Source organism: Balaenoptera acutorostrata, chromosome 2 (genome assembly GCF_949987535.1).
Source record: "Balaenoptera acutorostrata chromosome 2, mBalAcu1.1, whole genome shotgun sequence".
NCBI lineage: Eukaryota > Metazoa > Chordata > Mammalia > Artiodactyla > Balaenopteridae > Balaenoptera > Balaenoptera acutorostrata.
The window spans coordinates 162453985-162474302 of record NC_080065.1 but is presented as its reverse complement, the minus strand read 5'-3'; the positions used below and the strand labels follow the sequence as shown (position 1 = coordinate 162474302).

At 38.2% G+C, this 20318-nt stretch overlaps 1 protein-coding gene across 1 annotated transcript in view; it reads right to left on the bottom strand.

Moving 5' to 3' along the window:
* The window catches only part of LOC130707371 (ELKS/Rab6-interacting/CAST family member 1-like), an 88546-nt gene that overhangs the window by 52414 nt on the left and 15814 nt on the right, over window positions 1-20318 (bottom strand). Inside the window, 2 exon segments of the mRNA XM_057541603.1 lie at window positions 1517-1677; window positions 1680-1932. Of these exon segments, the coding sequence (XP_057397586.1) occupies window positions 1517-1677; window positions 1680-1932 (414 nt within the window).

Here is a 20318-nt window from a genome sequence, read left to right as displayed (position 1 = left end):
GAAAGAAACTCAGGATGGTGCCTACAACACAGCAGTTGATAGAAAATTTTCTAAAACAATACAGTCCAGTAATTTGAAGATTGTAACGCACATAGCTGCAGATTAACCGTAAAAATACAGTATATGCTTCTGGGAGGATAAACTGGTCCAATCACTCTGGGAGACAAGACTGATATTCAGAGTTTTGAAAACGTACACACCCTGAGCAAATTCATTTCTGGAAATTTACACTAAAGAAAAAAATTAATGTACAGGGATATATGGTTAGGGATATTCAGTGCAGCACAGTTTTATAATAATGAAAAATTAACAGTAGTCTAAATGTTCAACAGTAAGAAATATAAATAAATGCAACAGAACATTATAAATTCAACTGAAATTACAAAACTCTACATGTACTGACAAAGAAAGATGTTCAAGACAAATTATTAAGAAAAGCGAGTAACATTACCTGCATTATGCATCGCTGCACTACGTAATACAGTAGCCACTACCTACACAGAGATACTTAAATTTAAATCTGATTAATTAAATTTAATTTTAAATTAGTTATATTTAAATGAAATTTAAATTTCAGTTCGTCAGTCACACGAACCACATTTCAACTGCTCAACAGTCACATGCAGCCAGTGGCTACCATATTGCAGAGAGCAGATACAGACCGTCGCCATCATCAGGGGAGTCGCTGTTTTGCTGCTTTTAACCTCCTTCCTCACCCTTCATTTAAAAAGGGATTATTCAGACTGGCACTAAAATAGTTCTGAGATTTTTTTTCCCCCTATCCAAATGTGAAAATTATCTGAAGACTCTGACCTCATATAGAGAAGTAGAGCTGTCATTTTTTTTTAATTCAATGTAAGATGAATTCTTCACTTAAGCTTTCTTAAAATGAAGCATTACATAGAAAAGTGAAAAATTATCAGTAGACACAGTGGTCAGCTAAAGTCTGAGTTTCCTCTCTAAAAATAAGTGACAGCATACCTCTGTATCATTCCCTCTAGCTGTGCCTCCAGGGCAGCAAATAATTTTTATCACGGATCTTTTACAGCAAGGCAACAGTTTCCATGGAAACCACAGGGCAAACATCCATTACTGCTGCCTAGGACTTTATAAGCACACCGAAACCGAGGGAATCGCTTACTTTCAATTATTAATATTTTAAAATTGAGCAGTAGTCAGCTACTTTAATTCTGGTTTTGTTGTGTGTGTCTCTATGAACAAATCAATAGATGAGGAACAAATCAAGAAAATTCTGTGCCCCTCTAGCAACAAAATGAGTCTACAGAAATCAGGAGGGGGAAAAAAAACCCCAGAAAGGTATTAAACCAGTATACATGCCAGCCAATGTCATCTCATACAAGACAGCAAATCAGAACAGAAATCAGTGCAGAACTTAGGTAAGAAAGAAGAAATTCCCTTGCACTAGCTCAGGAGAGCATATAAATTTATCTAGGTCAAAATGCTGACTACTCAGGAAAAAAAGACAGTCATAACAACTGAGAAAGTGGCCACTCACCTCTCTCAACAGAGTGTTCTCTTTTTCCTTCTGCTCCAAAAGGCTTTTGAGGTGGTGGACATGCATCTCTGCCTCTGCCAGTCTCCTTGTTCTCTCATGGTCCTCCTCAGTAGCCTTAGCAGAAAGCCCCTTGCTCTGCAACATCTCCAGAAGCTTCTTGTGGATTCGTCCCGAGCGTTCAGGGTTTGCTTCTGAGTCTCAATCCGCAGCTCCATCTCCTCCAGAGTCTTTCGAAGGAGGAACAGCTCCTTGGCCTGCCGCTCATGCTCAGTGTGCAGCCTCTGAAAGTTCTCCTCCGTCAGCTCTGCCACGCAAGGCTCACCAGTCCTACTGTTACTATCCTGTTCAAACAGCTGGTTCAGGTCCCTCTGGATCCGCAATTCATCGTGGAGAGCCTGGACTGTCATTTGCATGTGCTGGTATAAAGACAAAAAAGAAAACCCAAATGAGCTTTCCTCCTCAAGTAGCAGAAACAAAGCAGACTACGGGGAATGAGAAAGCAGCTACCACAGCTCTCAGAACCCTGCATTTAGCAAATGAGGATTCACATTATTCTGTTTTACACTGTCTTTAAAACTGATTGAGATAATCTGTAAAATGTCAGTAATTTAATTTGTGTTTATTACCAACAGGAAACAAGGTCAGTCTGGCAGCTCCTCACTTTGCTTGACTAAATAAAGACACTGTTCAAGATTAGCAGAAGGTATTACACGGAACTGAAGGTGAGGAGTGGGGAAAGGCAGGGGAAACCTATAGGAATACGGACACATCATACAAAAAATTTCACCAAAAAACACAAAGGATGGCAAAATACAAAATGACTTTTAAGTGCTTTACAATTAAGTTAGCACATTAAATAATAAACATATGAGTGCATGCCAGAATGTGCTTAGCACTCCTTATGTGTTAATTCATTTAATCCTCACTATAACACATGTACTATTATTTGAATTTTATTGATGATGACACCAGGCACACAGAGACTTAAATAACTCACCCCAAGATCACACAGTAAGTGACAGAGCTGGCATTCGAATTAAAGCAATTCTCGCAGCCCACTGAAGCTAGTACCCAAAGGTAATTAGATAACTTGAAGCTTTAAAAACAAAAAACAAAACACAAAAAACTGAGGCTGTGTGTGCTATTTATACAGAAGAAGATAACAATATAAGTGAGTAATTTGAGTAATTAAATGAAAATGTTAGTGCAGATAAGCTAGTAAAATGTTCCAGAGGGTATATCTTTAGCCTGTATCCCTAACGAAGGTATATGAACCTTTAATCTGAATGGATAAATTCTAGAACATTATACAGAGAACCTAAAAGGAAGTTACATCAAGAATCATGTTTTTAGAAATGAAGAAGCAACAATAGAAAATCACCCTTTGTGGGCTTCCCTGGTGGCGCAGTGGTTGGGAGTCTGCCTGCTAATGCAGGGGACACGGGTTCGAGCCCTGGTCTGGGAAGATCCCACATGCCGCGGAGCAGCTGGGCCCGTGAGCCACAACTACTGAGCCTGCGCGTCTGGAGCCTGTGCCCCGCAACGGGAGGGGCCGCGATAGTGAGAGGCCCGCGCACCGCGATGAAGAGCGGTCCCCGCACCGCGATGAAGAGTGGCCCCCACTTGCCGTAACCGGAGAAAGCCCTCGCATGAACCGAAGACCCAACACAGCCAAAAAAAAAAAAAAAAAAAATCACCCTTTGTATTCAAGGTATTCAAGGTCTGGCAGTGTGCCGCAGTGGAAGGAAACTAACCCACAATCAGAAGACAGGAGTTTTAGTTCCAGCTCTCACACTAAAGAGCAACCTAATTTGGAACACATTGCCATCTTTCTGGGTTTCAGATTCCTCATATTTAAAGTGAGGCTATAAATGCCTGCACCATCTTTTCACAGAGCTAATAATATCATTGAAATCTTTGTGGCATATATGTTAAAACAGACATTGTTTAAAATTTTTGGCAAACTGCAAAACAGCAGTAAATATCTCAAGGAAACGATCTGGCAAGTGTACAAAGACGCTCACTGTTGTTTATACCAGCGACAAAATTAGAAACAACCTAAATGGATATTAATAGGTGATGAGTTAAGTAAATGAGAAATGTCCACCCAGTTTAATACTATGCATCAATTTTTTTAAATGTAGATTTATATTTACTGATAAAAACTACAGTTACAACATATTAAGAGTAAAAAAAGGAGATTAACCAAGATGGCGGAGTAGAAGGACGTGCTCTCACTCCCTCTTGCGAGAGCACCAGAATCACAACTGGCTGCTGGACAATCATTGACAGGAAGACCCTGGACTTCACCAAGGAGGATACCCCACGTCCAAGGACAGAGGAGAAGCCACAGTGAGACGGCAGGAGGGGCGCAATCAGAGTAAAATCAAATCCCATAACTGCTGGGTGGGTGACTCACAGACTGGCGAACACTTATACCACAGAAGTCCACCCACTGGAGTGAAGGTTCTGAGCCCCACGTCAGGCTTCCCAACCTGGGGGTCCGGCAACGGGAGGAGGAATTCCTAGAGAATCAGACTTTGAAGTCTAGTGGGAATTGATTGCAGGACTGTGACAGGACTGGGGGAAACAGAGACCCCACTCTTGGAGGGTACACACAAAGTAATGTGTGCATCGGGACCCAGGGGAAGGAGCAGTGACCCTGTGGGAGACTGAACCAGATGTACCTGCTGGTGTTGGGGGGTCTCCTGCAGAGGCAAGTGGTGGCTCTGTTTCACCGTGGGGATAAGGACACTGGCAGCAGAGGTCCTGGGAAGTTCTCCTTGGCGTGAGCCCTCCCAGAGTCTGCCATTAACCCCACCAAAGAGCACGGGTAGGCTCCAGTGTTGGGTTGCCTCAGGCAAAACAACCAACAGGGAGGGAACCCAGCCCCACCCATCAACAGTCAAGTGGATTAAGGTTTTACTGAGCTCTGACCGCCACAGCAACAGGGAGGGAACCCAGCCCCACCCATCAACAGTCAAGTGGATTAAGGTTTTACTGAGCTCTGACCCCCACAGCAACAGTCAGCTCTACCCACCACCAGAGCCTCCCATCAAGCCTCTTAGATAGCCTCAACCACCAGAGGGCAGACAACAGAAGCAAGAAAAACTACAATCCTGCAGCCTGTGGACCAAAAACCACAGTTACAGAAAGACAGAAAAGATGAAAAGGCAGAGGGCTATGTACCAGATGAAGGAACAAGAAAAAACCCCAGAAAAACAACTAAATGAAGTGGAGATAGGCAACCTTCCAGAAAAAGAATTCAGAATAATGATAGTGAAGATGATCCAGGACCTCGGAGTAAGAATGGAGGCAAAGATTGAGAAGATGCAAGAAATCATTAACAAAGACCTAGAAGAATTAAAGAACAAACAAACAGAGATGACCAATACAATAACTGAAATAAAAACTACACTAGAAGGAATCAATAGCAGAATAACTGAGGCAGAAGAACGGATAAGTGACCTGGAAGACAGAATGGTGGAATTCACTGCTGCGGAACAGACTAAAGAAAAAAGAATGAAAAGAAATGAAGACAGCCTAAGAGACCTCTGGGACAACATTAAACGCAACAACATTCGCATTATAGGGGTCCCAGAAGGAGAAGAGAGAGAGAAAGGACCAGAGAAAATATTTGAAGAGATTATAGTCGAAAACTTCCCTAACATGGGAAAGGAAATAGCCACCCAAGTCCAGGAAGCGCAGAGAGTCCCATACAGAATAAACCCAAGGAGAAACACGCCGAGACACATAGTAATCAAAGTGGCAAAAATTAAAGACAAAGAAAAATTACTGAAAGCAGCAAGGGAAAAACGACAAATAACATACAAGGGAACTCCCATAAGGTTAACAGCTGATTTCTCAGCAGAAACTCTGCAAGCCAGAAGGGAGTGGCATGATATACTTAAAGTGATGAAAGGGAAGAACCTACAGCCAAGATTACTCTACCCGGCAAGGATCTCATTCAGATTCGATGGAGAAATCAAAAGCTTTACAGACAAGCAAAAGCTAAGAGAATTCAGCACCACCAAACCAGCTCTACAACAAATGCTAAAGGAACTTCTCTAAGTGGGAAACACAAGAGAAGAAAAGGACCTACAAAAACAAACCCAAAACAATTAAGAAAATGGTCATAGGAACATACATATCGATAATTACCTTAAACGTGAATGGATTAAATGCCCCAACCAAAAGACACAGACTGGCTGAATGGATACAAAAACAAGACCCATATATATGCTGTCTACAAGAGACCCACTTCAGACCTAGGGACACATACAGACTGAAAGTGAGGGGATGGAAAAAGATATTCCATGCAAATGGAAATCAAAAGAAAGCTGGAGTAGCTATACTCATATCAGATAAAATAGACTTTAAAATAAAGAATGTTACAAGAGACAAGGAAGGACACTACATAATGATCCAGGGATCAATCCAAGAAGAAGATATAACAATTATAAATATATATGCACCCAACATAGGAGCACCTCAATACATAAGGCAACTGCTCACAGCTATAAAAGAGGAAATCAACAGTAACACAATAATACTGGGGGACTTTAACACCTCACTTACACCAATGGACAGATCATCCAAAATGAAAATCAATAAGGAAACAGAAGCTTTAAATGACACAATAGACCAGATAGATTTAATTGATATATATAGGACATTCCATCCAAAAACGGCAGATTACACGTTCGTCTCAAGTGCGCACGGAACATTCTCCAGGATAGATCACATCTTGGGTCACAAATCAAGCCTCAGTAAATTTAAGAAAATTGAAATCATATCAAGCATCTTTTCTGACCACAACGCTATGAGATTAGAAATGAATTACAGGGAAAAAAACGTAAAAAAGACAAACACTTGGAGGCTAAACAATACGTTACTAAATAACCAAGAGATTACTGAAGAAATCAAACAGGAAATCAAAAAATACCTAGAGACAAATGACAATGAAAACACGACGACCCAAAACCTATGGGATGCAGCAAAAGCGGTTCTAAGAGGGAAGTTTATAGCTATACAAGCCTACCTAAAGAAACAAGAAAAATCTCAAGTAAACAATCTAACCTTACACCTAAAGAAACTAGAGAAAGAAGAACAAACAAAACCCAAAGTTAGCAGAAGGAAAGAAATCATAAAGATCAGAGCAGAAATAAATGAAATAGAAACAAAGAAAACAATAGCAAAGATCAATAAAACTAAAAGTTGGTTCTTTGAGAAGATAAACAAAATTGATAAGCCATTAGCCAGACTCATCAAGAAAAAGAGGGAGAGGACTCAAATCAATAAAATCAGAAATGAAAAAGGAGAAGTTACAACAGACACCGCAGAAATACAAAACATCCTAAGAGACTACTACAAGCAACTTTATGCCAATAAAATGGACAACCTGGAAGAAATGGACAAATTCTTAGAAAGGTATAACCTTCCAAGACTGAATCAGGAAGAAACAGAAAATATGAACAGACCAATCACAAGTAATGAAATTGAAACTGTGATTAAAAATCTTCCAACAAACAAAAGTCCAGGACCAGATGGCTTCACAGGTGAATTCTATCAAACATTTAGAGAAGAGCTAACACCCATCCTTCTCAAACTCTTCCAAAAAATTGCAGAGGAAGGAACACTCCCAAACTCATTCTATGAGGCCACCATCACCCTGATACCAAAACCAGACAAAGACACTACAAAAAAAGAAAATTACAGACCAATATCACTGATGAATATAGATGCAAAAATCCTCAACAAAATACTAGCAAACAGAATCCAACAACACATTAAAAGGATCATACACCACGATCAAGTGGGATTTATCCCAGGGATGCAAGGATTCTTCAATATACGCAAATCAATCAATGTGATACAGCATATTAACAAACTGAAGAAGAAAAACCATATGATCATCTCAATAGATGCAGAAAAAGCTTTTGACAAAATTCAACACCCATTTCTGATAAAAACTCTCCAGAAAGTGGGCATAGAGGGAACCTACCTCAACATAATAAAGGCCATATATGACAAACCCACAGCAAACATCATTCTCAATGGTGAAAAACTGAAAGCATTTCCTCTAAGATCAGGAACGAGACAAGGATGTCCACTCTCACCACTATTATTCAACATAGTTCTGGAAGTCCTAGCCACGGCAATCAGAGAAGAAACAGAAATAAAAGGAATACAAATTGGAAAAGAAGAAGTAAAACTGTCACTGTTTGCGGATGACATGATACTATACATAGAGAATCCTAAAACTACCACCAGAAAACTGCTAGAGCTAATTAATGAATATGGTAAAGTTGCAGGATACAAAATTAATGCACAGAAATCTCTTGCATTCCTATACACTAATGATGAAAAATCTGAAAGAGAAATTATGGAAACACTCCCATTTACCATTGCAACAAAAAGAATGAAATACCTAGGAATAAACCTACCTAGGGAGACAAAAGACCTGTATGCAGAAAACTATAAGACACTGATGAAAGAAATTAAAGATGATACCAACAGATGGAGAGATATACCATGTTCTTGGATTGGAAGAATCAACATTGTGAAAATGACTATACTACCCAAAGCAATCTACAGATTCAATGCAATCCCTATCAAATTACCAATGGCATTTTTTACAGAGCTAGAACAAATCATCTTAAAATTTGTATGGAGACACAAAAGACCCCGAATAGCCAAAGCAGTCTTGAGGCAAAAAAATGGAGCTGGAGGAATCAGACTCCCTGACTTTAGACTATACTACAAAGCTACAGTAATCAAGACAATATGGTACTGGCACAAAAACAGAAACATAGATCAATGGAACAAGATAGAAAGCCCAGAGATTAACCCACGCACCTATGGTCAACTAATCTATGACAAAGGAGGCAAAGATATACAATGGAGAAAAGACAGTCTCTTCAATAAGTGGTGCTGGGAAAACTGGACAGCTACATGAAAAAGAATGAAATTAGAACACTCCCTAACACCATACACAAAAATAAACTCAAAATGGATTAGAGACCTAAATATAAGACTGGACACTATAAAACTCTTAGAGGAAAACATAGGAAGAACAGTCTTTGACATAAATCACAGCAAGATCTTTTTTGATCCACCTCCTAGAGGAATGGAAATAAAAACAAAAATAAACAAGTGGGACCTAATGAAACTTCAAAGCTTTTGCACAGCAAAGGAAACCATAAACAAGACGAAAAGACAACCCTCAGAATGGGAGAAAATATTTGCAAATGAATCAACGGACAAAGGATTAATCTCCAAAATATATAAACAGCTCATTCCGCTCAATATCAAAGAAACAAACACCCCAATCCAAAAATGGGCAGAAGACCTAAATAGACATTTCTCCAAAGAAGACATACAGACGGCCACGAAGCACATGAAAAGATGCTCAACATCACTAATTATTAGAGAAATGCAAATCAAAACTACAATGAGGTATCACCTCACTCCTGTTAGAATGGGCATCATCAGAAAATCTACAAACAACAAATGCTGGAGAGGGTGTGGAGAAATGGGAACCCTCTTGCACTGTTGGTGGGAATGTAAATTGATACAGCCACTATGGAGAACAATATGGAGGTTCCTTAAAAAACTAAAAATAGAATTACCATATGATCCAGCAATCCCACTACTGGGCATATACCCAGAGAAAACCGTAATTCAAAAAGACACATGCACCCGAATGTTCATTGCAGCACTATTTACAATAGCCAGGTCATGGAAGCAACCTAAATGCCCATCAACAGACGAATGGATAAAGAAGTTGTGGTACATATATACAATGGAATATTACTCGGCCATAAAAAGGAACGAAATTGAGTCATTTGTTGAGATGTGGATGGATCTAGAGACTGTCATACAGAGTGAAGTAAGTCAGAAAGAGAAAAACAAATATCGTATATTAATGCATGTATGTGGAACCTAGAAAAATGGTACAGATGAGCCAGTTTGCAGGGCAGAAGTTGAGACACAGATGTAGAGAATGGACATATGGACACCAAGGGGGGAAAACTGCGGTGAGGTGGGGATGGTGGTGTGCTGAATTGGGCGATTGGGATTGACATGTATACACTGATGTGTATAAAACTGATGCCTAATAAGAACCTGCAGTATAAAAAAACAAACAAAACAACTAATACTAAACTTTCATTGGGTTATTTGTATGGAAATATGTTAATATAAATGTTTCAGACATTATATGAAATTTCTAAAAATCTTGTATTTGTATTTGTATGGAAATATGTATGGAAATATGTTAATATAAATGTTTCAGACATTACATGAAATTTCTAAAAATCTTATATTTGTATTTGTATGGAAATATGTATGGAAATATGTTAATATAAATGTTTCAGACACTACAGGAAACTTCTAAAAATCTTATATGTTCTGGTATAATGTTATAAGTAATAATCCTAGTTATTACTTTAAAATGTATATCTCAGAAATAACTAATTTTCTTGTCAACTGCATTATTATGAACTTTCATCAAATCTTTAACCATGGTCATTTTTAAGTCTTTTGTCATTTACAGACAGTTCTGGGTGTACTCTGATGATTTTGCAAATATGTTCCTATAAAAGGGTGTCATCTTCAAGAAATTCATGGAAAAGACTCTGACAAGTACAGGTTTCTGGTAACTGACTGTACTGCTGAACTGAATGAATAAGCATTTTCAGAACTCTAATGAAAAACTGATGAACTCATAAAAGTGCTAACAAAAGATCAAGATGAAAAAAAAATTAATTACATGGGACTGAGTGAACTGATGAGGATGAGTATAATTTTTGTGACTTTCTGTCTGAATTTAAAAAAAAAAAAATCCCACAAGGACTCAGAGGCAAAGAATATACAAATCAATTTTCACTGCAAAGTAAAGGAGCTGTTACAGTGGAGAATTACTGGACTGAATGTCAATATTATGACATAGTATGAGTGTGTTTCATGTTTGGTAATTGCAATCATTGTTGCATTTGTTGTGGTCATCCATGTACAATGCTTGGTGTCAGTCTATTTATCTCTTGTAAAAATAAAATACAGTGTGTGTGTGTGGAAAAAAAAAAAAAAGAGAAAAAAAAAGAGTAAAAAAAGCAGATATATAATAGCAAGTATAGGATGACTGCGATTCTAATTTTTAAAAAGTATAAACATGCAGAGAAAAGTCTAAAAGGATGCAAACAATTACCAGTGTCTGGGTATGGGTAGATTTTACATTTTTCTTCATACTTTTTTGTACTATCTAAATCCCCTACAGTAAGCAAGTAATCAATAAAAAGGGACATTTTTACCTTTAAAAATAAGAGAAAAGACTTCAGAGATGCCTGCTTGGCTGTGTTCAATTTGCTACCACTTTGGGTAAAAGGGAGGGAACAATAAATATTTACTATTTACTATAAATAAAAAATATCATAAGAAATAAAAATACTTCTGTAATGTTACACAAGTAATAATTAATGGTTATTTGGGGGAACAGAGGAAGGCAAGACGGGAGGAAGGGAGGAACGAACTGGAATCACTGGGGGACAACATGTAAGAAAACTTTATTATATTCTGCATAAAAATTTTTTTAACTGAGGTGTAACTGACATTGAAAAGTTTTTAATAATAGTTTTATTGAGACATAATTCACACATGCCATAAAGTTCACCAGTTTAAAGTGTGTAAGTCAGCAGTTTTCAGCATATTAAAAGTTATACATTGATCACTACTATGTAATTCTAGAACACTGCCATCACCCCTTAAGAGAAATCCCATATACATCTGCAGTCACTTCCCAGCCACTTCCCATCTTTCTCTCCTCCTAACCCTCCCTCCTCTTGAATTTGAACTAAATGTATGTACTACCCACCCAAAAATTAAATTTAAAAAAATGCCTAATGATATTTTTCAGCCTCAAAAAGGAAGGAAATGCTGACACACGCTGCCACATGGATGGACACTATTCCAAATGAAATAAGCCCGTCACAAAAGACAAATATTACACGAGTCCACTTACATGAGGTCCCTAGAGCAGTCTACCTCACAGAGACAGGAAGCACAAGAGTGGTTGCCAGAGGCTGGGGAGACGGGAGACGGGAGACAGGGAGTGACTGTTTGATGGGTGCAGAGATTCAGTTTTACAGGATGAAGAGTTGTGGAGATGGATGGTGGTGATGGCTGCACAACAGTATGAATGTACCTTATGAACTGTACACCTGAAAATTGGTTAAGATGGTAAATTTAACATGGTGAATGTAAGCTGTATTTTACAACGATTTTAAACACTGGGGAAAAAATGCCTGCCATAGAATTCCAACGTGTTGATATTAAATAATTTACTTATAACTATTGATAAATATTTAGTTTGGTTCTCATTTTCCACTATTATAACAGGCACCTTCACATGTGTATCTCTGCACATTTATCCAAATTTTTCCTGGAGATAAATTCTGAAAGGTGGAATTCCTGGATCAGAGGGTATGCAGTTATGATTTTTTTTTTTTTTTTTTAATTTTTTTTTTTTTTTTTTTTTATTTATTTATTTTTGGCTGTGCTGGGTCTTCGGTTCGTGCGAGGGCTTTCTCTAGTTGCGGCAAGTGGGGGCCACTCTTCATCGCGGTGCGGGGACCGCTCTTCATCGCGGTGCGCGGGCCTTTCACTATCGCGGCCCCTCCCGTTGCGGGGCACAGGCTCCAGACGCGCAGGCTCAGCAGCTGTGGCTCACGGGCCCAGCTGCTCCGTGGCATGTGGGATCTTCCCAGACCAGGGCTCGAACCCGTGTCTCCTGCATTAGCAGGCAGATTCTCAACCACTGCGCCACCAGGGAAGCCCTGCAGTTATGATTTTAATACACACAACAAATTATCTCTAAAAGGGTCTGTACAGATTTAAACTTCCACCAAACGATGTCTGAGCACTTTCCTATACCTTTGACAACTGGGTATTTTCTTTCTTCTCTTTCTTTTTTGGGCTTTCCTTTGATTACCAGTAAGACTGAATATCTATTCACATATCTACAGGCGCTTTGTATTCCTTCCTTTGTGACTCATTTGTTCTTGTTCTTTGCTCATTTTGTTTTGGGGACATTTAACCTTTCTCCTAAGCCACTTTAAGATCTTTTTATATTTGGAAAACAACCTTTTGCCTGCTGTGCATGTTACAAATATATTTCCAAATCTGTCATTTTTCTTTTAACATAGTTTATGGCAACTTAAATACAGAATTTTTTTAGTGCAAAGATAAGAACCTCTTCTTTTACAGTTTCTGGTTTTGGTATTAAGCTTAGCAAGTAGTGAACTTTCAATTATGGCAGTCTTCAAACTCTTGAAAAGCACTGGCTTTTTCTTACGAAAAATAAATTTACAATAAAATTATCAGGTATTTGAATTCATGAATATGATACTTTAAATAAATTTAACTACCCGCATCATGCTGTAAAGATTCTCAACAGTTGTTGGAGTTCAAAATCCTTAATAAAGGGCTTCCCTGGTGGCGCAGTGGTTGAGAATCTGCCTGCTAATGCAGGGGACACGGGTTCGAGCCCTGGTCTGGGAAGATCCCACATGCCGCGGAGCAACTAGGCCCGTGAGCCACAACTACTGAGCCTGCGCGTCTGGAGCCTGTGCTCCGCAACAAGAGAGGCCGCGATAGTGAGAGACCCGCGCACCGCGATGAAGAGTGGCCCCCGCTTGCCACAACTAGAGAAAGCCCTAGCACAGAAACGAAGACCCAACACAGCCAAAAATAAATAAATAAATTAATTAATTAATTTAAAAAAAATCCTTAATAAAAAGATGTGTCAAATTGCTAATTCTCTGAAGCCTATAATCAACCTCCAGTTTCATTCTTTACCTTTGGAAGTCAAAAAATCCAAATAAATTCTGAGCAAGTTTATCCCACAGGGAAATATCAGAAGTTAAATTCAACAATGAAACTGATTTCTAGGTACAACTGTCCCTCCTTTTCTGGACACTCATCACCAAATTCATTCAAATCAGGAGAAACAGATGTTGATGACAGCTAACAGTCTCACATACACTTTAGCACTTGTGATTATACTAGTATGGCAAGCACTGTTTTGGTGAAGAAAGAAAATACAACGACTAATGTGCCCTGCTTCTTCAGCTCTGCTTCTTCAGCTCTGCTTGCACCCATTTTACTAGAATACAGAATTAAAATGATGCTCTGACTGGTAGCCGAGAAGGCTACACAGCAATTTTCTCCATTGAAATGGGAATCAGCACCCCTTCTTTAGGCTACATTCAAGCTAGATTCACTTTACTAAAATTCCTGCCAACTCCCCTGGGAGAAGAAAGAAGCAGCAGGCAATAAGCCAGGCTGCTCTTTCTCTAGCACATTCATACTGAAGATAAAGGGAGCATATCTGCACATATCACAGAGATTTACCATGACCGACCAAAAACACATGCTGAATTTATTAGCAGGACAATCTCAGTTGTCAGATATTAGGAAAATTTCTATTTGGGAATTCTGCTTATGACACTCTCCAAAATGATCTCACACTTCTCACATGCCAAATTGTACACCAACACTCACTAGTCTACTTCTGCTCACTCTAACACTCAGCTTGAGCTGGAAGACCGGAAAAATAACTGCTTAAAATTTAGTCCAAGGATTGTACTAAAATTACACCAAGCTGTATCTCAATGAAATGGTAGGATGTTGTGAACAATAGTAATGAAAATTCTTAAATCTCTGATAGGGTTTATGATCATTTTTTAGAAAAATACATCTCAAAAACAACAAAACATCACAACAATGCTTCATATATTTTAGACAAATATCAGAAGCTCTTCTGAGGCAAAACTTCCATTAGTTTCTCTGAACAAGAGAACGCTTTGATCCAGTTTATCCTGATTTCTAAAATGACAGAACCAAGGAGTCTAGAGCTATTTTTAGTTACAGAAAAAGAATATTATGGATACATGAAAACGGTCATCATCACAAACATTATACTGTATCCCAGAGAGTTCAATGCACTATTTGTCAAGATAACCATTAGAAAAAATACCAGTACTGCATCCTATTATGTTAAATTAAGAACGATTTTTTTTCTGAAACATGTAAATACATACATTGAGGAAACTTTATCAATGCAAGATGCAAAAGAGTTTATAATAATTCTTACTAACATCACCCAAGTCGATCCTCAGGCTCTGTGATGTTCTGATTTGTGCTGTACCGTATGTGTCCCTAAGAAGAGCACTTACCAGCCCAATCTGCAATTTATTTCTTTGTATCTGTCTTCAAGAAAAACTTTCTAGAACTTGGGACTTTCATCTTGTTACTCTAGGGCACGGCACAGTGTTTGGTATAGTAAGTGCTCAATAAATTTTTGATGAAAGATTGACAAAAACAAATTTTCACGCATTATTTTGAAAGTAAATGGCTACTGGATAGTAGATGCAAATCAAGTCCCCGGAAAACTATATCTTTCCCCTATAACAGAGAGAATTACTCTTATTCTGTAACAATTAGTTCCTTACCAGCTAACACACAAAAAATTCTATCTCAAATACAAACTGGCCAAAATACTAAATGCAATCCTAATTTTTAAAAAAATGTTAATTATACACTCTGGATTTATTTGTGTTTGATCTGAAGTGAAGAGAAGCATTTTCAAATAATTAACTGTCAACAAGAATCTTTTATACTTTTAATACTATACAACATACACCAAAAGTGTAGGATAGAGTTCTTATCCAAAAACAGAGCTTACAAAGTGGTAAAACTTTATAGCTATATATACACACTCACACACCAGCACTATACCTTATTATAACTTTTAAATTAAGAATATTCAAGAACGAGAAATGGGACACATAAAAGCGCTTATTATATATGCAACATACTCGAATGAAGTTCAGATTCTATAAGATCACTATGATTTGGATTCATGAATCTTTAATATGAAAAGAAAGTATTCTAATTTCTATCATTTTAGAAGAAACTCAAAGTTTTTTAATGAGTCTGAACCTCCAAGACTGAGACAAAGCAAGAGCCTCTAGGTAGTTCATTTCCTCTGATCATTAGTCTAGTATTCTTTCCGTTGATTCTTTCAGTTGCTGACAAGGATTTATTTTCTGTGCAGCAAAGCACACTGTAAACTCTCAAATATTAAACCAAAACCAAGTTCTCAGACTGATCTAAATAAACATCAGCAAGAGACATACTACAATGCAAGAAACAACCATACCAGAATTCAAATGGATAGATTAAATTGTTTAAATGAATGCTACTTTGAGCTTATTCTCCTCTAAAAAAGATGTCAGAGTCAAGAAAATGAACAAGCAATTATTCCAGATTCCTAGCAGCTACTCTCTGCTACTGAATCCAGGAGAGAAAAAAGAACATCTGCCTTTATGCCAGCATAACCCAGAGGAGAAATTAAAGAATAAACAAAAATACTATCAAAATGGGGAAGTCCCGAGGTCGTAATACATTCTATTATTGTGTGCTCATCAAGACAACAACTCAAGTGACAATAAACTGATTTTAGTACAGGTTCTAGAAATTCCAAATAGCTTTCAGTTACCCAAACTCCCATACCATTTACTTACCCCTTAACCTCTACTTAAAGAGTATATGTATATGTATAACTGATTCACTTCGTTACAAAGCAGAAAACTAACACACCATTGTAAAGCAATTACACTCCAATAAAGATGTTAAATAAATAAATAAATAAATAAATAAAATATAAATAAAGAATATCCTCTACCCGTTCCCTCACTTTCACTCCCAGCTAAATCCTACCTGTCCTTTCATCCTTAGATCAGGCATTACCTCCTCTAGAAAGCCTGTCTGACTCTCAAACTGAACAAAAGGCAGAAATAGAGAGGAAGGAATGGGTGGAGGAAGAAAAGTACAGAAAGAAGAAAAGATAATATCCCAAACCAGATATTACAGTAGTAAAAATATCATCCTAAGCAATGTCAGGATTGAAGACGTCATTCCATTAAAAAATAACATCAAAATAAAAATTTTTTTAACCTTAAAAGTAAAATCAACCAGCAGAGGGATCCTATAGTAACCATTTCCATAGTGTTTAACTTGAGAATGCTCAGTACTAACAAAGCAAAGGCAGAATTAAATACAAGGGACCATAAAGGTACTGTTCAGTCTAGCAGCATTTTAAGTATCAACCTCACTTCTTTCTTCATGCTCTACAACCCAAAAGTTTCAAGCACCTGCAACAGACGTCAATGAGGTTAACAAAATTCCCAGATTTAGTCCCTGAAATACTAGTACATAAATCAAGAAGAAGGGTGAAGAAAGAAGGGTAAAGAAAGAAGAGTTAAGCGATACCTATCAGCTGTGAACATGTTAAGAGCTAACCCTGGCAATGCTACAACTGGGAGTGGATTCAGCTGAATAAACACACACCGGAGGCAGCAGCTTGACTGTGAGGTGGCGGGGCGGGGTGGGGGGGGGTCCCTGCTGGCATAAAGCTAACGGGCTAATGTCTGTGTCCCACAGAGCTATGTCAACACTGAAGTCACTGTGTGCCCAAAGCTTTCCAGAAGCTATAGAATTCCTTTTTCCTTCCCCCCCCCCTTTTCCTCCAGAGAAAGAGTAGAGGCAAGGAAGACTGATATTGAGGGAGAGTACAAAGAGATCATGACCTTACAATCTTACAGAAAAGCACTCCTGTACACTGCCATTGTTTAAGATGCTTTCACACACACTATCACTAAACTGTGTTAAACTGAAATGAAGCCCATCAAAATTATTTACATAAATAATTCTGTCTTGGGGAGAAAATAGCATAGAACATATACAAAGAACATCAGCTAACCAGAATAAACCAACCAAATTACTCACATTTTTTTTCAAGACTTACCTCTTTAATAATGGGCTTTCTTGTAAAAATCAAATCTACACTAGGCAACTGATAGACTACAACAGTCCACTGTTGTATTTTGTTCTAGAGATACTAAGATCAAGTGCAGTTAAGACAAGAGAAGGAAACCAAAGGTATAAGAATTAGAAAGCAAGAAAGTCATTATACAGAGATTGTAGGATGAAAACTAATAAGAAATTACAGACAAAATATCTGTATAATTAAGAGTCCAGCAAGGGACTTCCCTGGTGGTCCAGTGGTTAAGAATCCACCTTCTAAGGGGCTTCCCTGGTGGCGCAGTGGTTGAGAGTCTGCCTGCCAATGCAGGGGACACGGGTTCGAGCCCTGGTCTGGGAAGATCCCTACATGCCGCGGAGCAACTAGGCCCGTGAGCCACAACTACTGAGCCTGCGCGTTTGGAGCCTGTGCTCCGCAACAAGAGAGGCCGCGATAGTGAGAGGCCCGCGCACAGCGATGAAGAGTGGCCCCCGCTTGCCACAACTAGAGAAAGCCCTCGCACAGAAATGAAGACCCAACGCAACCAAAAATAAATAATAAATAAATAAATAAATATATTAAAAAAATACAATTTAAAAGAATCCACCTTCTAGGGCTTCCCTGGTGGCGCAGTGGTTGAGAATCTGCCTGCTAATGCAGGGGACACGGGTTCGAGCCCTGGTCTGGGAAGATCCCACATGCCACGGAGCAACTAGGCCCGTGAGCCACAATTACTGAGCCTGCGTGTCTGGAGCCTGGGCTCCGCAACAAGAGAGGCCGCGATAGTGAGAGGCCCACGCACCGCGATGAAGAGTGGCCCCCACTTGCCGCAACTAGAGAAAGCCCTCGCACAGAAACGAAGATCCAACACAGCCATAAATAAATAAATAAAATAAATAAATTTAAGAATCCACCTTCTAATGCAGAGGACGTGGGTTCTGCATCCCACATGCCACGGGGCAACTCAGCTCACGTGCCACAACTACAGAGCCCACCAGAGCCCACGCGCTCTGGAGCCCGCGCACCGCAACGAAAGATCCTGCATGCCGCAAGGAATATCCCGCGTGCAGCAACTAAGACCTGACGCAGCCAAAAATAAAACAAATAAATAATTAAATATTAAAAAAAAAAAAGAGTTTAGCAAGCCTGGCGCATATAAGATCAACATATAAAATTTAACTGCATTTCTCTACAAGGAACAAATCTTTAAAAAGTGTAATTAAAAAGAGAGAGAAAGAGAATCTTGATAAATAAAACCAAAGAAGCATCTGGGGATAAAATAACAATAAAAAGTCAAACTATTATGGAGAAAATCATAATTGCAAAATCATAAAAGCAAAACACCAAGGTATAAATATTATTTTTTTTGTATACAATCCCTTAATTTTTCCATGGCAACCATCAAATAAGGCATATCAAAGACTCTTTTGCACATGCTTCTGTAAAAATGTTAAGTAGATAAAAGAAATCTTTAAAAATTAATAAAATTTTTTTGAAAATCAATTTAGGTAGTAAACAGACAATACAAAAGATTGCTTCATGTTTTAACATCATGTTGAGAAGAAATAAAACCATATGGGATCTTCACGGGGTATTTAAAAGGAAAATACATTTGTTTTCTTGACTCTCACCAATTTTATCACATAAACTCCAATAAATACATGTGTTACCATTATTTTCATTCATCTCCTACATCCATATTTACTCATCGCGTTGTATTTTCAATTTGAATACTTAGGTCTATGACCACAAAATCTTTCACTTCACTTCAGCTGACTGCATACTTTTGGGGAAAGTTAAACATGCACTTACCCTATGACCCAGCGATTCCACTCCTAGATATTTCCGCAAGAGAAATAAAAACATGGCCACAAACACATCTGTATAAAAATGTTTACAACCGCTTTATTCATAAGAGCCAAAACTGGAAACAACCCCATCAACAGGAGAATGGATAAATTAATTATGCAGTATCCATGCAATGAAAACTACTCAATATTAGGATGACTATGGATACATGCAACAACACGAATAAACTTTAAAAAAAATATATAGTACACTGAGCAAAAGAAGCCAAACACAACAGAGTACAGACTATATGGTTCCATGTATAGGAGGTTCTAGAGCAGGCAAAACTAATCTAAAGTGAAAGGAATTAGAACACTATCTATGTGTTCGGGGCAGGGAAAATACTGATTGGGAAGGAGCTCAAGGGAACCTTATGGGATGATGGAAATGTTCTATATCTTCGTTAAGACTGCATTATACGACTACTGGCATTTGTCAAAACTCATGGAACTATGATACGGAAGATCCATGTATTTTGCTGTATGTAAACTATACTCCAACAAAAAATAAATATATTAAAAGAGAAAAAAGTAACAGACATAGGTCAGAAAAGGGAAAAGTAAATAAATATTCAAGAAAATTTCTTAACAAGTAGGAATGACTTCACTTAAAAGAAAAAAGGATAATTTAGTTGATTTTAAGAACACTTCCAGTCCCAACATGTATTATGCTCTATCACCTAATTCAGTTGTAACCCTGCATTCTTAAAAAGGTTAGAGAAGAAAGCAGAAGCTTGGGGCTACAGAGACTCATTCAAATATACAACAACGTATGGAAATCACCATCAACAATTTGCCTTATTTGCTTCAGATATCTCTCTCTCTCCCCCACCCCTCACTGTTGCTTATTTGAAATTCACAGAAGTGATGTCATCTGTTCTTGATTCTCTTTGCAAATTGCTCATGTTACTCAACATAATGTGTCTGAGAATGTAAACTGGTATAGCCACTATAGGAAACAGTAATGGAGGTTCCTCAAAAAATTAAAAATAGAACTGCCATTAGATCCAGCAATGCCACTTCTGAGTTTTTATCCAAAGAAAACAAAAATAACTAACTCGAAAAGATATCCGCACCCCCATGTTCACCGCAG